The sequence below is a fragment of the Echeneis naucrates genome, chromosome 6 (assembly GCF_900963305.1).
Source record: "Echeneis naucrates chromosome 6, fEcheNa1.1, whole genome shotgun sequence".
NCBI lineage: Eukaryota > Metazoa > Chordata > Actinopteri > Carangiformes > Echeneidae > Echeneis > Echeneis naucrates.
The window spans coordinates 14078970-14101042 of NC_042516.1; the positions used below are offsets into that span (position 1 = coordinate 14078970).

General features: G+C 39.1%; 1 protein-coding gene across 1 annotated transcript; it reads right to left on the reverse strand.

Annotated features, from left to right (window-relative positions):
• Positions 1–20: 20 nt before the first annotated feature.
• Positions 21–22056, reverse strand: LOC115045247 (probable assembly chaperone of rpl4). The gene is made up of 11 exons (XM_029504841.1): positions 21878–22056; positions 21592–21701; positions 21342–21486; positions 21046–21200; positions 19626–19735; positions 19387–19510; positions 18495–18587; positions 17770–17838; positions 12641–12694; positions 7537–7689; positions 21–1729 (listed from the first exon to the last, which is right to left on the reverse strand). The coding sequence occupies exons 1-11, from the start codon at positions 21942–21944 to the stop codon at positions 1559–1561; spliced, it is 1251 nt and encodes a 416-aa protein (XP_029360701.1). The 5' UTR covers positions 21945–22056; the 3' UTR covers positions 21–1558.
• Between the last annotated feature and the right edge of the window lie 17 nt (positions 22057–22073).

The following is a 22073-nucleotide window of genomic DNA, read 5'->3' on the forward strand; positions in this document are numbered from 1 at the left end:
TGGATCTGTAACTTTTCTCCTGAGCTGTATTTTATGCTCTTTAAATACAAACACACAACAATCGGATCATATCATCAGGACCCCTGTTCTCCACAGGCCTCTCAGGTTACAGCAGAGATGTTATCAGGAGCACAATCTCAGATAACGTTCCCATTTACCGGTTAGAAAATATTTCAAAGAGGCCACACAACCATAGATGTCTGTGGTGTGTTTTGTTTGTTAGCAGGCAGGCTGGATGAAGAAATACGGACATGTGCTATGGCATGCATGTCACATGCAACAGAGAGCTTATAAGAGCAAAGAACCTGCATTGAGAGAAATCTGCAGAGAAGTGAAACATACAAACTCAAATTAAAAACAATTTTATACTTGAGAGAAAATTCAAGCTTAGACGGATACAGATTAAACTGGCTCTGATCAATGCCACTTTTGCTAAAGGACGTATCCCATGTCTATATGTCTGGTATCTTTGACCTGAAAGTGCAGCTCTGTTGTGCTGTGAAATGTCTCAAGTGGTGAAATGCTTTGCTCCTGGTTACAGAAATATCTTCAAAAGTTGTAATCCTTTGTATCCACATACAGCAGGTGCAAGCGTAGCTGTCTAATTCTCCGATCTACGAAATCTGCCTCTCCACCTCGCTGCTATAAATTCTAGAAAATATAAAAGAAAGTGAAAAAGTATCAGTCCATTATTTTGCAGTGTCATTATGCCATGTAACTCCCAACAGATGTTTTTTAAAATGCGTTGACAAGATGTGAAATTTAGTTTTAGAAAGAAATCAGTTGTCAGTTACTTGGGTTCTGAATTGTAATGTGCGAATCACTTTGAACAGCAGGGAGTGCAACCTATACCGCATAAGTTAATGTCAAATTTGCTCTATTGTTTGTCCTGCTGAATCCAGCGAGTTAACAAATATGGAGAAAACAAAATACAAAGCAGAAGAATAAATTAAGCAGCTTGAATATTCAAACATTACACATAAACTTGGACTATAAGGACCTTCAAATATGAACAACACTAACCGTTTGCTGGCAGACAATTTTCTAATAATGCATATACCCCAGTGAAAGATTTCACTTGGCTGCAGTCTGAGACGGGAACACTGCCGCTGCCGAAATAATTAATGTGCTGCCTTTCTGTATATCTCTTTCTTTTGTGTGTGTACGGATGTGTTGTGTAGCTTTGTTCATACAAAACCTTGCGTGGTTGTGCATAATGTAAAAGCATTCTCAGGTGTTTTCTTTTTCGCTGCTTGTGAGAAGTAAAGCTCTAAAACTTGCTTCCATCACAACCACTCTCAAGGTGATTAAAGAAACTATTACCCCAATATGCACTTAATTCAGCAGAAGCAATAAACAACTGGTAGAGATGGAGTCCACTGCAACTTTTAATGGCACTCTTCCTCTGCATCTCACTTTAGATAAATGGGTATGAATGGATAACCAGTACAGAAAGGCACTTTAAAGAGTGCATAGGAATATTGGAAACATTTAGAGGAAAATATAATGTGGAGCAATGAAATTATAAAATACGCAAGGGGGGAGTGTGTGTGTGTGGTCAATGCTCCATGGGTGCTTCTTCGTCTTCCTCCTCATCACTACAGGGTTCATAGTCATCATCCAAGACTGGTTCTCCCTCTTCTCCCTCCATCTCTCCCCCCAGTTCACCAAGCAGCTGCTCCACATGCTCCAACATCGGCTGGTCATCGCATTGCATTTTAGGGTACAGCTGGGGGCAAAAAGTAAAGTAACAGAAAAAGGACAATGTAACTGTGCAGAAAGCAGGTTACGAAACAGAAATGTTACAAAAACAGTGCATGAATTCGTGATATGAAATACGGTGAGTGAAAAGTTCCTGTGGAACTGAAGCTAAGCTAGTGTATCAGTACAGCGCCAGTTTGAAGGTTTGGAGGCTCGGAGAGTTGGTTAGCCTGCATTAAATTCAGTGAGGCAGTCATGGCTTACAAAATGCTGGTAAACAGTTTTTGTCTTTAATTTGGCAAATCAGCACATTTGATTCACCAGTCATCTGCACACGAGACAAAAAGACCATTTATCTTCCTCTTGCTGCTGTGACATACATGCGCAGATACATGGTGAAAAATATATCCTGAAGCACATGTGGCAATGCGGCGTGCACGTACACATGCATAATTAAAGTTGTTATCAGTGAAATATGGCGTGAAAGAGCAAGATAAAAAAAGTCCTGTCCTCAAAGTAGCCAGCAGATTTATCTCTCTAAAATACTCTGCTTGTGTGTAATTACAGAACTCAAAGTGGAGCTGGTGATAAAGCTACTGGGGCTACCAGAGAGGACTGCGAGCATAACATTGTTTTTCAGAATAAGGCGAACTGATACAGCAATTTATATTTATGTTTTTCTTTCCAGAAACAAAACTAGATCGAATAAGAGGCTGAGAGGGGAATGGTTTATAAGATCGAGGAATATTGTTCTATTTGGTCTACCGAATGTAGTTAACACACACATGCACACATATTTTCTTACACTTTAGCTCAGGGACAATAAGCAGCTGAGTGCCATCATTCTTACTAAAAGTGTAATGAGGCCAGGATTGAAGAAAAGTGTGTGTGACTGCTCTGCCCCAGGACCAGTCTCTAAGCAACAGCAGGTCCTGACAGGAGACACGCAGTCCCATGGGAACTCATTTGGATTGTAAGAATGTGTAGTTAGTGTGTGTGTGTATGTGTGTGTATTTAAGTGGATGCTGTCTCTGCAGGTTAGAGCTCCAGGGAGGTCGACCATGACCCAGGTCCAGGCTCTGGGTCTGAGACTAGGGGAGAGCTGACCTTCTCTGCTTCCTAAGAGCATCATGCACGTGCACGTGCACATGCACGTGCACACACACACACACACACACACACACACGGGTGGGGGGGGCACCTATTTTCATTCTGCAAGTGTCACTCTGAAATGCCTGGAGATGTTTATCTCCCACGAGTACTCTGAATAAAATTTGGCTTTTCTTAAGAATAGGTTTGGTTCAACACCCCAAATAATTGCACATTACAGCCGAAGGTGGGAAGTGAAGGCCATGTTCCATATGAGTGGCATAAGAAAACTTGACATACTATCTGTTCTACATTTACAAATGCTACTTGGACATTGAATGAATATACTATGTGATGATTTTTATTACAAATCAATAGCAGAATGTGTCTGCTGGATGGGCTATGACTATTCATTGTTATGCTTTCAGCTAGCCAAACAAACAGGAGATAGTCTTTACACATTCCACACCGAGCAGTACTGAGATCAGCATCGGCATTGCAAAAAAAAAAACACAGGCATTTCTCATTTGCAACAGCCTATGTTTTCTCTTATCACTTTCACGGCCCACAGAGCTGCTTAGAGAGGGAGGAAGGAGTGTGTGTGTGTGTGTGTGTGTGTGTGTGTGTGTATAATCGTATAACTTTTTCATGGTCCACTTTGCGCTACTTTCAAGCCCAAGTCACAGCCCAAAGCACACTTGACCACCACCATAAAAACTCTTTCTCACAATCGAACACAGACACACAATCACACAAACAGGGCTGTATGGAGACATGTGTTCTCACATCTACTCTCTCTTGCTTTTTGAGCCATGCTGGCAACCTGAGAGTAATACAACATCAGACTGTCAGCTGGTCATTCAGTCTGCCGGTGCACTATTAACTTCTTAGGTTTGCAAACACATTCATGTTGTCCAGAGAATGACTGCTGCTGAGTTTGGTAGTTAGACATTCAGACATTCATTAAAGTGTGCTTACAGCTACTGTAAGATTTGATACAAACATGTTAAGCCAATTATTGAGACACGTTCCAATGATTCAGGTGACTCTCTAGTGCGATCATGAATGAATGAATGAATGGAAGAAGAAAAAAAAAAAAAGAAAATCAGCATATTCAATTCCATTACATTAAAAGCACTGCTGTCCCCATGTAAAGTTTCAGAGTAGCTTGAATTTCTGGAGACTCTGGGTCGTGTAAATACTAAAATGGGATGGAGAAAAAGGATTTTCAATTCAAGGTGAAACCTTAAATGGCACTGACCATTGTTACTTTTTGTTCATTTGTTCTAAAATTTGAATATGATACCTGAGATTCTTCCCTGAACTTCCCAGACAGTTAGTAACCAAGTATAAATAAACATGGCAGCATTCACTGTGAAAAATCTTCAGCAGAGAAATATTGCCAAATTGGACTTTATGATGATGACAACAGCATCTCCAATTCTAAGCAGCAGAATTGAACAGTGGAATTTCAAACAAAAAAGTGCCTTCACTTCAGGTCTACAATGATGCATTGTGATGGGCCTCTGGAGCTAAATGAGCTCTAACCCTGATAATGGCCATCGTTTTGTAGGATTTAAAGGACTGAACAGGGAAATGCAAAGTGAGAATTTTCCAATGTACAATACCCCAAAAAAAAAGCGAAATATTTTTCTATATGTATATCTACTATATTGCTCTGAATACATTTAAAATATGATCCAGCATAGCTCATTTAAACATGCTAATCTTTGTTCACTGTGAAGAAGGAAAGGGGGTAATAATAAGTACTAATGTTTCCTTCATAGAAGAAATTAGTCTTTTTCCTTCATTTCTTTGTGAAAAACACTCCTTCTACAATTTATATGACAGAATAAAGACAGGCTGATTATGTGGTAAAAGTCTAATCATTCCATCATTGTTCACCTTCTGTTCCACATCTATGCTCAACTTCCCCTTTCATTTTACCCCTTCTTTCATTTCATTTCCTAATGCCTTCATTGTCCTAGCTTGTCTCCTGACCATTTTCCCTTCATGCACTCTGTCGTTGGCTTTCTTTTGCTCACTTGTACTTTCTTACCAAATGACCTACCTGTCAAGGAGACAGATACCTCTTCATACTCTCACATTTTATAATTTCAGTTTGGTGCACAGGCGCACGCGCACACACACCTTGTTGCTACAAAGCCACTGCTCTTCAAATACTTTTTTATACCAAAGTAACTCATTAAGTAAATCTCCTGATTAGCGTGAGAACAAAGATTTGATAAAATTTTTAACACATGTCTCACTGTCTTTGTGTCACTGTCATAAAGATATGCACACATCTTTGGTGAGGCAAGGGTGTGACTAGTAGCTGAGATTAGTATGAATAGGGCATCTGACTGGAAGTCACACACACACACACACACAGACCTACCACGTCAGTCCTCCAGTCACATCCTCGGTACAGGAAGACATTAAAATTACATGACAAGCACACCTCGGACCAACCCCAGCCACAATCTGTGCTCATGAGATACCCTTTCAGCCACATCAAGTAGTAAAGCTTTTAGCCACCGCATGTGCACTGTAGACATGCATACACACAGACACACTCAGAAGCATGGTTCTCTTCTGCAGATCTTTCTTCAATCGCACCCTATCTGGCAGAGAGACTCAAATTCTATTTCACATCCAGTTACTATTGATTTTACCCTTGCCACTATTCACCAGCTAAACATCATGGACACACAAAATCACAAATAAGCATGTATGCACGTGCGCGCAGGCGCACGCACGCACCCACCCACACCCACACCCACACACACACACACACACACAATCTGTTCTCTTCCGTCTTCCCTTTCATTCTCTTGTCCTCTCAGCCCATACTGTCTTTAGTGTATGTCAGTTGAATGAAGTGTGTCTGTGTGTGCATGTTGTGTAAGAGCATGTACACTTATTGATCATTGAAAAGATAATAATGAAGACATTTCTTAACAAATTATTAAATATGCATATTGGCACATAGCACCATTATTAAATATGCACATCCACATAAGGTGCGCCTACTCAGAACCACATGCTTTCTCTCACTGTCTCACACCTTGCACACACACACTTAGCAAAGTCATAAAGTATGCAGAAAAGTGGACTGGCGCCAAAACAAGCCATTGAGCTTTGAGGCCTCATTTCCATGTTGGATCCCATTTTAACTGGCAGACTGACTCATCATTAATAATTAACACTCACAGTGAGGCTCCGAAACAAAGCTCTGACATAAACATGGGATAATCTCAACTACACAGTGCATAGATGCAGACGTGAGCAAAAGCGCTGAGCTGAGAAATTAAGTGCAGCACAACAGGAGCTGTTTTTCCTCCACAATCCACCTCACCTTTTCAAGGTCTTAGTGCATTTACTTTTCACATTATTCTGTAACTGTTGCTTCACTCTACAAAGAAACTACACTGTTTACTTGTCACACTCTGATGCCTTACCCAATTCTTTTACTAGTCTCGTTCTCTCTCTCCAGAAAAATAAGTACTTAATTCTTTCTATTTCTCAATTCCATTTTTTTCCAATTTGTTTTTTTTTCTCTTTATTAAGTCTCACCATAAAGCTGTCACCTGAATTCTATATGTGCAATGTTCTCTTATTTCATCCTCCACAGTTTGTTCCATTCTTCTCTTGGCAGCTCTAAGCCCACCTCCCTCCCACCTCAGGTGTGGACATTCCCATTGGATGATCACTACACTGCTGGCCAGAGATACAGACATCGATATATTGCCACTATGCTTCCGCTACTCACCTGCAGAGGAACGAGACAGGGTAGGAGAGGCAGAGGGAGGATGTGAAATGGGATGGGGAGGGGAAAAGCAGAGGAAAGTAAAGAGAAGGGGAAAAAACTGAGGTGGAGCCTGCCATTCTTCAGTCTGTGCCGACTGATTTACAAGCCTATTGGATTTTAGACTAACATGAATCACTGCTCCATAGAAGTATTGCTCCCTGACAGAATGAATGAGAAACATCACTGGCGTGTGTGTGTGTGTGTGTGTGTGTGCAAAAAGGGATGAAAGAGAAAGAGGGGTGTACTTAAACATCTCTATACTGTGACTGTACAAAAGACATTTTTATGGCAACAATGGAGCTAGTTAGGATCCTCTCATATTCATAGTGCTATATGCACTCTCTCTCTGACAGGAACTCTATTCCTTAGGGAATTAATTTATGGCAGCAGTTTACTGCATATAAACAACTGTAGCCACTGTGTGCATATCATCTACTTAACTACAATATCAAATCATGACAAACTATCAAAAGTAAACATTCTTTATGTTAAACTATGTCAGTATAAGTGGGAATATGTAGTTTAATAACAAGTATTTAATGGATATAAATGGCCTCTGCCAGTGTTACAATATTTATAGGACATTAAATTAATTTATATTTAAGCAGCATTTGACTCTGGTAGGTTGAGGTGGAGCTAAATTTTTTACTATTGAATAGAATCAAAGGCTACAGCAATTTAAGTAGCAATGTATGATTACTATGGATTAAGTGTGTGATTGTTTTATGTATTTACAAATAGCTGGGTTAATTAATTGGCCACCACAATTACAGCACACAATGATATCCCTAAATGTCTAATTTTGCCCAATCAACAAGCCATCACTTAAACTATATCTGCAGTTCAGTATGGAATTCAGTATGCAATTTCTACTGTCATCAAAAGAAAATCTTTGGGTCTGTGATGAGATACAAGGTTACTCTGACCTAAATTACCTTCTTAGCATTAGTCAGATATGATCTGGCTGCATCCTTCAGAGCCTTCCATTCTTCCATCTCGTCCTCTGTCACTTCCCTTCCCTCTCGTTCTTGTTGCTCCTTGGCTTTTTCCAACTGTAGATAGCATACCCAGCCAGAGAGATACCACACCTGAGAGTCATAGAGAAAGAGAAGTGGGTTGTTGGGAAAAGGGTATGTAAGATTCAGACAGAGAGAGAAAGGGTCCTTTGTTGCAGTAAGTGAGCAATGACAAGGGAAACAGATTTGTAACCCTCACAGAGCATGTCTGTATGAAATACCACATCCTTCTTTGACATACAGGTTTCACAAATCTGACTTGAGATCACACTGACACACACACAAGCAATCCATCACTCACACAATAACTGCCAACCTGGTCAAATCCTGAGATATACTGTACTCATTTGAGAATACTGCATGAATATAAATGCACAATAAATCTACGCCTGTGACTTGACCATTTTACCACCTTTTTTTCACCTTCTATAACAGAAGATACAATTAATAAACTGAAATGTAAAAAAAATATATATATAAGTACAATGTAAAATGAATGTCCTCAGGCAAATGTCGTTGCATTTCAAATTATATATTTAAAGGTGTTATGTTGTAGACTATACTAGCTTGCTATTCAGTTATATGAGATTAAACTTAAAGACCCTATTTTCCCCGTTTATCTGCTTTTCTACAGATTCCATCAGGTTTGCTTTAGGAAACATTTCTTCTTCTTTCTTTTCTTTTTTAAGTACTTTTCTTCTGAGTCAAATAAGATGAGAAATGTGGCCTTCATGCAGCTCTTCTCAGAAAGAAAACATTACTAGGTAGGTAAAGTTTTTTTTTGTTTGTTTGTTTGTTTGTTTTTTTTTAGTTCCACCACAGTGGCTCATTTTCCAGTGAGTAGCTTCAGTATGACACCATAACTGCTGCAGGAAAACGATTTGTCTTGAAAAATAGCATCACAATTCCTGGGGCCTTGTTTTTGTTACGCTAGTTACAAAAGTTATAATTTACAGAGGAGTAATTTAAAATAAAATGTTACAAATGTGTGAGACATATAGGTGTAAATTACTGCATTAAAGGGGAGTAAAAATGGGCAGATCTGGGGAGTATTAAAACCACTTTCCTTCCATGATAATTTTATCTACAGTGGTTCTTTGTAAATTACACACAAAAACATCTATTTATAACAACAGACAGTTTACATGACCAGTTATTAAATAGTTTACCGATACATATGAGTGATTTGTCTATCACATTGTAGCAATTTCTTTCTGCATGAATATAAACCATTCATTCTTACATTCTTCTGATGTGGTAATATTTTTATTTTCTCTCTATGCATATTGCTTTTACCAGCTATAATTGCTCTTCAATAAGAAAAGCATCTGCACACCCAGGTCTATGCAATATTCATTTTGTCAAGTTTTTGATGAAGGTCTCCTTTCAATAATCATGTCTGTAAATCCCCATATTTAGAACCTAAAGCATCATCTATTTTGTAAACATTGCTTTAGCTCTAACCAAGTGGCAAAAAGTGTCTGTCTAATTTACACAAAATTTCAACTGCTAATATGGCAACAGAAAAAAAATGATAAAGAATTAAAACATCAAGATTAGATCATTATCTTGTTCCAGTAGGTCCAGCAGTAGCTGTTCATTAGTCTCAGTGTATTTCTCCAAGCTTCAATTTTTCTACCAAGGATGTGGCTGGCAAGTATCCATTGTTAGTATTTAATAATCATTATCTCTTTGAACTACCATGCAAGATTGACACCAGACAAGTCACCAGAAGAATGGCACTGTTCAAGGGAGAAACCTTGTAGATACAGGAAACTTCCAAACTTGACTCCTGTTCAAAAAACAAACACTTTGAAATATATTTGTTGCTTCATAGTTATGCACACGGAGGCATATTTATTTATTTGGCCTTGTTTTCCCTTGTTTTAATTAGTAAGTGGTGGAGTAGCCAGCAGGACTCAGGGATAGAGACAAGGGAATGACGTGTGGCATAGGTCCATAGCTGGAATCAAACCTGGGATGCTACAATGACATGGCTAACCACTTAACCACCTGCACTATTTGAACTGTATCCACAATCAGTGTGTTTTCTTTTCCATTCACACCTTTTTTTCCCCTCTAAGATAATTACATTCTCAGTGCAATGTTTGCTCTTCCACCTCTAAACAAAATCACGTTCAACTCTAAGTGAACTCGGAGGTGTGCGTGCGTCTCTCATCTAAGGACAAAGATCATCCACGCACTGTTCTTTGAGTACCAAAATACGAACATTAGCTTTATTCATTATTCATTGAGGGCAGAGGCAGCAGAGACATGCACCTCAGCCAAATCAACCATTTAGCTAACAAACACATCTAGGCACGCCACACTGAATTCAGAATTGCTGCTCCGTATGCTGAGTGGGAGTCTACCCCCTGCAGCCACACTTATCAGAATAACAGCAGCACTGCATAAACGTAGTAATGTTTGAGATGCAGCAGTATGACATTTTGTTAATTAAACCATTTTCTGTGAATGCAGAACGTAAGAAAAACTGTTGTTGTGTAAAATCAAGAGAAGAGTGAAATTAGGTCACTTAAATTCAAAATTGTTAACTTCCTCACATGTGGGAACCACTGCATGTCTGCAAAACAGCTAGAATTCACAGATGGTCTACTGTAAAATATTTGAGGACGAAGTAGGGGAACCTCTAAAAACATGACGAAACAAATTATCCACTTTAGCCAAGCAAAACCCCAGACAGATACAGCCGTAATGAAATAAATGCCGTCAATCAAATCATTGAGGCTATTGTCATGTCAAAGTGAAGGCACATCTTAGTTCCCATATGGCGAAGAACAAAAGCATAATGAATCAGTGGAATACCTTTGAATCAAGATTTTCAAGGAACTACCTTGGTTATTTGTGCAGCAATTGCGCATCTCCAACTTGCAGATACGCAAAGTAAATAGACAGAGGCAAGGGCTAACAACTTATCTGCTTAATAAGAGAGAGAATAGGATGAAAAAAGAGAGAAGGCAGAGTGAAGGAGGGTGTATGTCTGACATATTTTTGACATCACAAATACATTTCAAAACAACCAATAGAAGTAAAATTTGACATCAAAATTATATTTCAAAATGGCAAACGTAAGAAAACTATTTGAAGTCAAAATTACATTTTGAAACAACAAATATGAGTAAAATTGCATAATACCAAGCAAAACACTTTCTGACCATTAGAACCAGTGAGTGCATACGTATGAAAATGGCTGGATTCCCGCTCAAATTGAGTGTCACAGCTGTGCATCTCTGGAGCAAGTGTAAAAGTTCAGCCCCCTGATGACTGCTCTCAATCTGTCAGCAGAGGGGTGTGTGTGGGAGGCTGAGCCTGAGGGGGAGTGGGAAAGGAAGAGATGCTGCCGTGCTTCTATTTGACACTGAGAGGCACACCTTCACTCCGTCTGCAACTGACAGTGAGGATTTGGAGCACACTGACAAGGCAAAGTTCCTGCTAAAGCACAGAATATTCTGCCATTTATATCACTGTCTAATAAGTATTGAAGTTTTCAGAAAAACTCTGTGTCAAAGTGTTAAAATCAAGTCATGCAAAAAAGGTACGTGCAGATACTTCTTTGTGTAAACATGCGCGAACAGTGGCTCAGCATAAGCAGCTATGTTCCCAGATTGAGGCTTTCTCCTTATGGGGTCATGAAAGATTTGTCTTGCTCTGCTCTGACAGTTGTATCTGCATCATAACAACCATAACCCCTGACCTACAAGGGGCTACATCAAATACAACACTTAAGCCTGTGCATTCATGAGTAACAATCCCTGTAAACACAGCCCGTTCAAGAAGTTTTAACTACTCAAGACAGACCATCCTGACAATTGGACTATGTTGTCGTCATCTTTCTCATTTCCATTGTTCAGCCTGAAATTGCATTCATTGCCTTCACCACTTAGTTAGTGATAACTGATAAAGATGCACCAGCAGTTATCAGAGGCTGTTTATTTAAAAAATTAACAATTACAACAATTATGGGAACAATTATGTGGATTATATCTATACAATGACTGATGGCTGTGTGAATCTCTGTCACACATTACTCACTGTTGTCATTTTTGGCTTGACTGGATCAAACCTGTAAACATGAGCAGCATAGCATAGCTATGCTAGAAACATAGCAACTTCTTTTCAAAAAGCACTGAGTGATCAAACTTGTTACTTTCCTTAGATTAAAGTCTTCTCAGTTAGCATTGTCTCAAGGTCACGCTTTACCATCGCAACACTCTGTCGATCCTGAGCTTCTCACTCAATACAACTGAAATCAGAGCTGAGTCATTGTCTTTAACTTATGTTTATTGTGGTTTTCAGGATGAAGTTTGTGGGCATAACATCTGAATTTCAGCAGCGTAGAGCAGCAGCTTGCAAATAGCCTGGAAGTGCCTGCTGGTTAATACATCACCTTAATGGAGCAGGATTGAGTAACTAATTCATATTTGTTCTATTGTCTGACAACAGAAACCTATAAATGAGAACACGTTTAATGGGAATACAGCTGTACTAAGATAATGTATTCACGAGGACAGAAAGAAGAAGAGAAAGAACCTGATAATTGGCCTTCACTTGGCAGGATGAGAGTAGCCTATAATGCAGCCCAGCTACTGACTAGGTTTTGGCAAAATCATGTTCATAGCTATATCATAGCAGCTGCTTATGTAGGAGGTTGACCTTCAGACTCTTAAACCCACCTACATGGGTCGGATTGGTCTGTTGTTTCGGTGACCAGCTATCAGTGATAGCTGGTCAGCTATCAGTGAGCACAATTCCAGGCAAATTGGTTTATCTGAACAAATTTGAGATGTGATTCCATTCAGAGAGCTGATTATAAGGCTATAAACCCGAATGCTGGAAATACAAAAACAGATTATAAATGACTGTAAATCATCATTCATAAACTGCCAAAAGGCAAACACAAAACTGTATTTTGCACGATATAATGGAATATAAAAAGCAGATAATGAAATGATTGAAAGCCAAACTGGTAGCCACATTCATGGGACCCCAATTTTGTGCTTACCTGGACAACTTCATCATCCTCCTCCAGAAGACCCTCCAACACATCTACTGCCATCTATTGACAGAGAGAAGAGAATGGCATGAATTTTGGAAAGAACATAAATGATCATAACTAGCAAAATCATTTTAGGATAAAACAATGAATCATTGCAGACTTATACTGCTTTCTCTCCTACAGCCAGAACCCACAAACAACCACACAAACATGTTGTGCATCTCACAGGCACCTTGATGAATCACATAGATCAGAGGGTCTGATAAGAATCTGAGGCAAGTGTCACATACACAACAATGTCGATACCAACAAGGCAACGGACATGGCTGTCGATAGACAATCACCAGAGCTTATCGCACAGTCAGTAGCCACTCTGGCCATTGTGTTTAATCAGCCTTTTAATTCATTAGCTGGCATTAGCAGTCAACAAATTCTTAGGATTCACCCACTTTGAAGGATGCATGATAAACCTAAGAACAACTTGAACAAACTTCTCCATTTTCAATCACACAAGCTTTTTCTCTAATTTCTTTTCTGCAGTGTCCTGCAGGTCTCAAAGGAGTTTCATGTCAGGTGACCTTTCCCTCAGTGTGTTGCTATCTCAGGTCAGCTTCTGTAGGAAGTTTCTATTACAGAAAACAGACCTTGACTAAAGAAGGCTGTGTGTTTGTATTGCAATGCCATTTGCCTTGTGGATTCTGTGGTTTCGGTCTGTGTATGTGTGTTTGTGTGTGTGTGTGTGTGTGTGTGTGTGTGTGAGAGAGAGAGAGAGAGAGAGAGAAGCCCCAGGTGATGATATATTGATTTTTGTCAACTTCAGGTTGGGGGCGACTGTTAGCCAATCACCCGTGGTGAAGGGCAAGAATAAAAGTCATGCACATACCTGTGCACGCACTCAAACACTGCCAGAGAGTCATATACCATAACATAGCTACACACAACAGTGAGCACAACAAGCAGCACTTGTTTCTTGTTAAGGCACTCTTATTAGCTGGAGAGTTTTTACCCCTTACTGCTCTTTGCAATTCTCTTCCCTTTTCATTAAGCATACGTAGTTCCGGTGGCCTTAAAGAGGTGTTGCCTGGGCAGACTGAGGAAGAGCCAGGTTAATTGAGAGAATCTCGTTAAGGATGTGCAAATGTGCGTGTCAGGGAGTCAGCTGATTGATTGCTCGACTAATTATCAGCTGAAAAGCCATTGTCCATAATTAATTAATGACTGATTAAAAATACACAAACAAAAACACCTAATCCCAGCTGATGATGAAAGGATTCATGCCCAGCGTCAGAATTATCTACTTGACTTTCATTGTATCGCACCAATGTGACAGACTCGCAGCCTTGCACGCACACATGGACACAAATGCACACAGTAATTCAAGCCAGGCGCTCGATATAAGAGATAGAAGCAAAGATCAGTCTGGGTATTAAACAACTAATAGAACAGGCAGTTTTGGACCAACAAAAATAGAACAAGAGATATCTGGGAGCCAGGATAAGTGAGCAATGATATCGTCTCCAAATGCGCTTCTTCCTAACTGCACTGGTCAACCCAGGGGCGAGTGATTAAAGATTCAGAGATTCTCGAGCCGCTTCACGCTCTAAACAACAACAGGATTAATATTCGCAAGAAGATAAGGAGTACAACTAAGGAAGAAGTGAGAAAATTGGAAGGAAGGCTAAAAAAAAAAAAAAAAGTATCTTAATAAACAATGTAGCACGGGTCCGCAAACAACAATGGTCCTCTGCAAGACACACACACACACTCAAATACACACAAGCTAAAGACACCACACATGTTGTCCTCTTTATTTCCAGACCTGATAAAGAAAAAAAAGGAAGGGGGGGGGGGGGGGGGGAAGCAGTACACTGGGGAGGAACTAATTTATAACAGTCATTGTGTGCGTCTGTGTATGTGTGCATGCATTTGGTGTGTGTGTGTGTGTATATATATATATATATATTCAGTGTATGTGTGTGTATAATCTTCAGGCAATTTTGTTTAACAGAATCATTTTACCAGAGCGCACAGCAGAGACAGGAGAAAGACAAATCACTTTACAAGCGAGGGTGAGCCGTATCTTTACACACAGAAACTCATACAAACACATACACACACACGTCACGCACAAACAGGGATGTCTACACTTAAGTAAATAAATCCTAGGGATGTCAGAGCTAACTGTACTTCCAAGCAACATTGAAAAGCACAAGTTGTGTGCCGTGCTGAGTTAAATGTAAGAACAGAAATGTGAAATGAAAAACATGAAAGCAAGCAAGAGTGGTAACGATAAGGAAAGCAACTACCCATCAACTACTGTGACAAGTACGCTGAACAGACACCTTAATGTCTGCCAGGGGACGGCATCTGTCTGGTTGTCAGTCTGCTATGTGGCAAATGAATTAGTAAGGGTGATAAGTGATGATGATGATGGTAATGTGTGTGTGCGTCTGTGAGACAGTGGGGTAAAAAAAAAAAAAAAAAAAAAAACAGTGATCTGTGGGGTCTGTGTTGTTTATACTACATACATTATTAAAAATCACAAAGCACCATGGCAGTATCCAAATGTATTAAAGAAGAAGTTCAGTTCAGGTACTGAAAAATGTTAAATGCAATGTCCTGAAGATGAAATTATACAAAGCAGAGAAAGCAGAGGATTCTAGCATTGGAGGAGCTTAAAGCAGTTTTTCTTTCTCTTTTTTGAGACATGGCTTAAAGGATTAATAGAATACCAAATTTACAAATTTTCTATCAATTGACCAAGTGGTTAATGAACTAATCTTCTCAGCAGTGTTTCCATCCATAAAATATCACACACTGTGAAGAATATCAATCACATGATACCTTCAACTGACTTATTTTCACCAACCAAAACCCAAAGATATTCATCTTTGGTATAAAGGATAATGCAGAAACAAAGATGGGACCAGTGTATGTCTTAATTAATGACTAAAACAATTAAACTAACGTGAAAACTGTTGTCAATGGATCTTCTATCCAAGACCCAATCAGTTAATTAACTAGTTGTTTAAACACTATAGAAACATATAAATAAACAAAACTTAAAGCAGCTGAACAATAATACTTTCACAATTTCAAGCACCTCTCGTGTGTTCCTACCCATTTCCATTACAGCTCTGGAAACAGAGATTTGGCATGCATTCAAATGTTTCTCAAAAACAACTGAAAGGGGGTGCAAGCCAAAACAAAAAAGCCTTTTCATTTCTAAATTAAGTGGCATATATCCATCCACTTGCTGAAACAGAAGACAGAAAGGCAGAATAAGTAGTCTTCTAACTGATGTGTTCATCATTAACCAACTGTCTCACTACCTGTGCATTTATTAAGACCACAAGACAATCACACAATTGCAACTCTAAGCATGAGTTAATGTTGATCTGATTGATCCCATGACCTTCTACCATAGGTAACATAACTTTAATAAAATTCCCACTTTATCACAGAATTTGACCTTCATGCTGAGCTTACAAATTGAGTTCCCTTTTAAAAAGATGCACTTTGAAAGTCATGGACCTGACAGGCTTTACAATAAAAAAAAGACTTTATCTAGTACCATTGATATTATTTATCTAACCATGCTATTTTGGGTTTACCTTTATTGCTGCTGGTAAATAATGAAAAAGATTAAAACTTTGATGAATCTCATAGGTCATTCATCCTATTTTGCTTAAAATTAAGTAAAACAAAGTATTCCACTGAGCAATAGCTAAATAGTTATATTTAACATGTAATGCTGTTTAGATGGCGGCATAGTAGTTAGCACTGTTGCCCCACAATAAGAAGGTTGCGGTTATGGTTCCCAGCCTGGGGCCTTTGGTTGTTGGTTTCTGTCTTTGTGTGCTGGTCCTGTGATGGACTGATGACTTGTCCAGGGTGTACACTGCCCTCACTCTGTGTGAGCTGTGTTAAGGCTATTCAACTAAACTGATATTCTTTAGTAAACTATTACTTACCTGGCAGTTACTTAATGGCAGTTTACCACAGAGAAATACAAAAAATACAAAATACATTTTACTGTGTTTCACTGGTAAATATATTTTGCCACATGTCAAAACCTTGGCTCAGTTTGGAAGACCAAACAAATTATTCAACAGGGAAAAAAATATCAACAAATTATCATATTCTGGTTCCCTGCTAACAATATACCATTACTCTACAGGCACACAAGCACACAACTTTACACAAGGTTTAGAGTTGTGGGTAGATTTACAGCACACAAAAAGGTGTGTGTATGTATGACAAAGCAGCTGAGGAATGAACAAGAGGATGCTCCTATCGAATTCAGCTAAGGCCCAGTCTGGGAGAAACCGAAAACATATTCTTCTCAGCTTCCACCCTTTAACTCAATTTCCATCATCAACTTTCAGGAAAAAAAAAAATCACATGAATGTGTCTACACATTTGTGTGTGTATACAGCAAAATGCATCCGGATTATATAGCACTCAGACTGAGTGCAGTTTGTTTGGGGCTTGATGACACCAACTGGATGATGAAGACAAACGACACGTCAGAAACTGTGGACCGAGACGTTGTCATTTTACTGATACACCTGACAGCCCATCTCCCAAATACACACACACACACACACACACATATATATGACAACAGCAGAGCTGTTTGTGTGTGCAAGGGGTGCACTTGTTCTCATAGCTGAACTGCTGTTGATGTGGCAGCAATCACAGAGAATGACTGCTGGCGTTAATGACTGTTAGGGGCTTTAGCACTGAATCTAGTGAGCCACTAAAATCGAGGCCATTAATACTAGAAAGTGATGAGTGATTTAGTAGACAAGGGCACTGTGTCACCGATATGGCAGCAATCTATCAGAATAAAGGTTCCATTTTTATTTTTTCATTCCTTCCCCCGATGCCCCCTCCCCTCTGTGCCCCCTTAACCCTGTCTCTCTCTGTAAATACCACTCTTCAATTATTGACACTGAACTCTGGAGGGGATAAAGACCAGGCATGGCCTTCTCGCCTTCAGTGCTTTTCACTAGAAAGGAAAGCACACAAACACATGTATACACACATACAAATGCCAGGCTGCCCACCCACCATGAAAAATCCAAAACAACACATACAAGTGTACAAACTCAACAGCCAAGCATTTTTACCTCGTATTCCTCAGTCTCAATGAGCAGTTTCGCTGTGGTGATGCGAGACTCGTACGGAGGAATCACATTCTGGAGAAAAAGGAGAAAATCACCAACTCGGCAGTGAGTGTTTACACAAGATTTCTTACTTTTGTATTATAAAAACTAGATAGAGTTCCTAGGAACAAAACATTGTGCAGCTGCATGGCTGTTAATTACAGAGAACGTGTGGAAAGATGAATTCAGGTGAACCTTCTCTTGGAGATATCATTGCCACTGGGATATATTTCTCAAATTGTTATGGAAACCCCTAGCATTATATTTTAATGGTTAGGATTGTAAATTCCAGTTCCGTTTATTAGAACCAATTCAGTACACAGAGCATCATGACAGAAAAGGCATCTACTTATTTTGTCCAGTTTCCTATAGTAATTAGCTTATTTTATCCTTTAGATCTTTTTCTGGCATTGCCTTGTGCTTTTTCTCACACGTTCACGTGCATGCACGTGCATAATAACACAGGTTTGTGAAGTATTTGTTTGAGCTTTATTTTTTTATTATCCCTCATTTCATTATCTCTCACTTTTTATCTCCACTCGTGTCCTTATGTTTGTACTCACTGCAAAGCACACTGTGACAATCCTGTTAGTTGAAAGTGCTTTATAAATAAACTGGGATCTTTTGAGGGTTGGTTGCTGTCGAAACAAACAAACCAAAAAAAAAAAAAAGGCATAGAAGAAACTCACCTGCATGCCTTCGGCTGTGCTAGAAGAAGCTGTGCTTTGTTTCTGTGCAGGAAGCCACAAGCCAACACTCCTCAACAGGTATTCTTTGCCTTCCTGAAGACAGAAAAATGTGGAAGCATTTAAATCCACAGATACACAACACAAACAACACAAGCAGCTGTAAGAGTAAAATTAAATGATTTTATGATATTATCAAGTCTTGCGTTTTCCTTTGATAAAATGCATCCTGAATGCTCTATAGATAATAATGACCTCTGGATTAATATAATACCAATTTGGGTTTTTTTTGTGTCTGTTTAAAAGGAGCTATTGGCTGCCAAATGATGTAGGATGCTGGAGCCAGCCTGACCCCTGCAGCTTACAGATAGTATTACAGATACACTTTATTACATTATCGCAGTTTCCCTCAGTTTGGGGATGTAACAAAATAAAGAGCCCTTGTCACATCTAGTTTTGGGTTTCTGCTGCTGGCAACATGTCTACACAGAGAAGGACTGGGTTTGCCAGTGGGGGCCTCACAATCAAAGTGTTTTTTACTGGTTACTCACACACGTAGCAGTAACGAATGCAGTAAAAAGGAAGGGAATAACATTTTAAAGAAAGAGAGAAAAATTGTCATTGAAACATAAAATATCCTGAATACTGTGCAACCTTACAAAATGGGTTTAATGGTTGCATTAATGCTTCCCCATTTCTGTTTATTGGGTCACTATATGACCTCAGTGATATGCCTAGTAATTAACATTCCTATCAGCATGACCTGTATGTGTATGTTAATGTAAGTGTCCATTGGCTGATTAATGGCATACCGCTAAATTTGTTCAGAATAATTAACTCAGAAGATTCCTGCTTTAATGTGGTGATAATTCATCCTGAGTGTGCACGGGCTGACCTGGTTTCTCTCTGTACTGAACAGGTAACTGGCCATGAGCTGGAGAGCCTCAGGGTTGTCATGGTGATACTGTAATGCTCTTTCGATTAACTCTCTGCACTTGTCTGCAGCACCTTCCTCCATGCTGTAGGGACAAATTCATACAAACACAGAGAAAGTCAAATCTCAGTGTACAGCCGAGCTGTAGTCTTAAAGGGAAGTTGTATGTGTCAACAGTTTAACTCTGTTGGTGCCAGTACCAGAGGTCTGTAAGGTAAATCTCAGCAAGGGAGCAGTAGGCTACGCTAACATCCTTTGCTGTGGGGACGTCTGGGTCCTCATGTGGTTGGGCAGTAGCTCCAGACTGAACCTGTTTAAAAAGAAGCAGACAGATGACTTTATAGTTTTCAAAAGTTCTAAATCAAAAAGATAATAAACATGCACATTATTATTATTTATTTATTCACAATAAAATCATCCAGTAAATAAAATAACTTCAGCCTCTCCCTTTACTCCACAAGAGACCCCATCTCAAGAAACCTTTTCCAAAAATAAATAAATAAAAGATTTTGAGCTGTTACAGTAAAAAGGCATTTGTAAATAATAAAATAGATGTTGGCTGCATCTGTTACAGTATCCTGATAATTTGCCAGCTGGCTCACAGTCACACTATCCTGGCTTCGTGGAACAATTTAAAATGATTTCAAATGTAAAAAGTAAGCACCTAAAACTAACACCTGTGTTGTTCTTTCTATGACTAAATGGTTTTTAAAATGACATATAGCCATTTAAGTAGAATGGCTCAAACATTTTCTTTCTGCAATGCATTTTTAATAAAATTAATAAAGAGGTTGTCATGTCAAAGATTTCCATTCTTTTCCCTATCAATATTGTAATCACAGCTCGTTAAATGCACTGCTCATCAAATATAAAGATAATATTTTTATTACTCCACTTTAAGACTGCCATTGTGAGTAGATATTATTTGCATTTTTTCCCACCTTTCCTTACTATTTGTTCTACTCTTCTATTCTCTCTGCCATTTTTTTCACCTTCATATTAAAATTTTATTGCATAGCACATTACTATGGTCTGTGTATGCTAAAATATTCTTTTGAATAATTCATAGAATTGCCTTTACAAATATCACACTTTCATGTCAGCGCAATGCTGTAAATTATCTACATGTGAAACTGAAAATTCTCAGCATAAAATAGGGGTTTTTGGTGGCACACTGACTGATGGGGTGCAAACCTTGTCCTTATCACAGCCCAAGCTTAAGTGCAACCCACAGCATATCATCCCCCAGGCTCCCCAACTTCCCTGTCTCTCCTCTCAATATGGCTTTCCCTATACATGCAAAAGATTCCCACAAAAAAAGGGTTAACTTATCTTATTGTTATTTTTTTCATGCCCTCACGTAAAAATTTGTTTTTTCTAAAGTGCCTGTGATTTCAAAATTATTTCAGTACCAAAGTTACTAAGGTTATGGAGGGATATCAGACATTCAGACAAACATTCACATACTGTTCAAGAGCACCCTCTTGTGAAAGAAATAAATAAATAAACTAGCATTAGGGCTTGGGTAGGTTACAACAACATTTTTCTCTAGTTGATGTCACACACCTGTAAGTAAGTAAACTATAAAAGGACTATGGTTGTGTGTGATTGTGCACTCACTGTGGTCTGTGCTTGTTTCTCCAAAGCAGACAATTGCACCTGTATTCCTCTGGTGTAGTAGTCCACAGCCTCCTGGCCTGAGTGGATCTGCCCCAGGTACATGTACTTACTGTGGCCTACATCTGGGCTCAGCTCCACTGCACGCAGAAAAATTTACATCAAGTCAAGGATTCTACAACCATCACTGCATTAAACAACACATAAGCATCACAGTAAAACAAAACAAAGAACCTGGGAATTACTGACACAAATGCAATAACAACCACTAAACCAGTAAAACCACTTTAAGGATATTCCCTTAGCTTTCTGTGTGTCCCCTAGTTCAGAGCAGATATGTCCCATCATATCCAGCGCTTGCAGGTTGTTGGAATCCATATCCAGTGCTCGTTGACAGAAAAGGCCAGCCATCTCGAAATCAAAACTGTCCATGCATTCCTCTGTCTTTATCACATGGGATAACAAACATGCAACAGATGCTCAGGATCAAAGCTCAATAACACAAAAAGATTTGCGTAATAGACATTGCAGATATATAACCCATTTGACCTTCTCTAATAGTTGTTGTGCAGAGTACTTCTCGGCTGTCTTCTTCTTGGCTTTTTCATGCATTCTTAGTTTGACCCTTTCCTGGGGTGACAATCCAACAAATCCCGCATCTGTTAAAAAGAGGCAATAATACTGTTTTATATATATATAAAACAGTATAATGTCCCTCCTCCTGTTTCTACTGCCAATTAACTCAGAACATAATCATATCATTTACCTTCCACGTTGACGTTAACGTACTCTATTGAAAATAACTAGCAAAATGATACATCACTGAGTGACTTACCCCTATGTGGACGGTTTTCTTTCCTCTTTGGCTTATTTTTCTTTTTGCCCTTAGCCTGCCCACCCATTGCGATGAAAGTACGTCCTGTCGTTTCAAAATTTCTTTCTTAAAACATACTTTTCCCAAAGAACCAATCTGAAACACGCATGTGAATCAAGTTACTCTGGAGTTCCGTACTGCGCATGCGCCAAGCGCT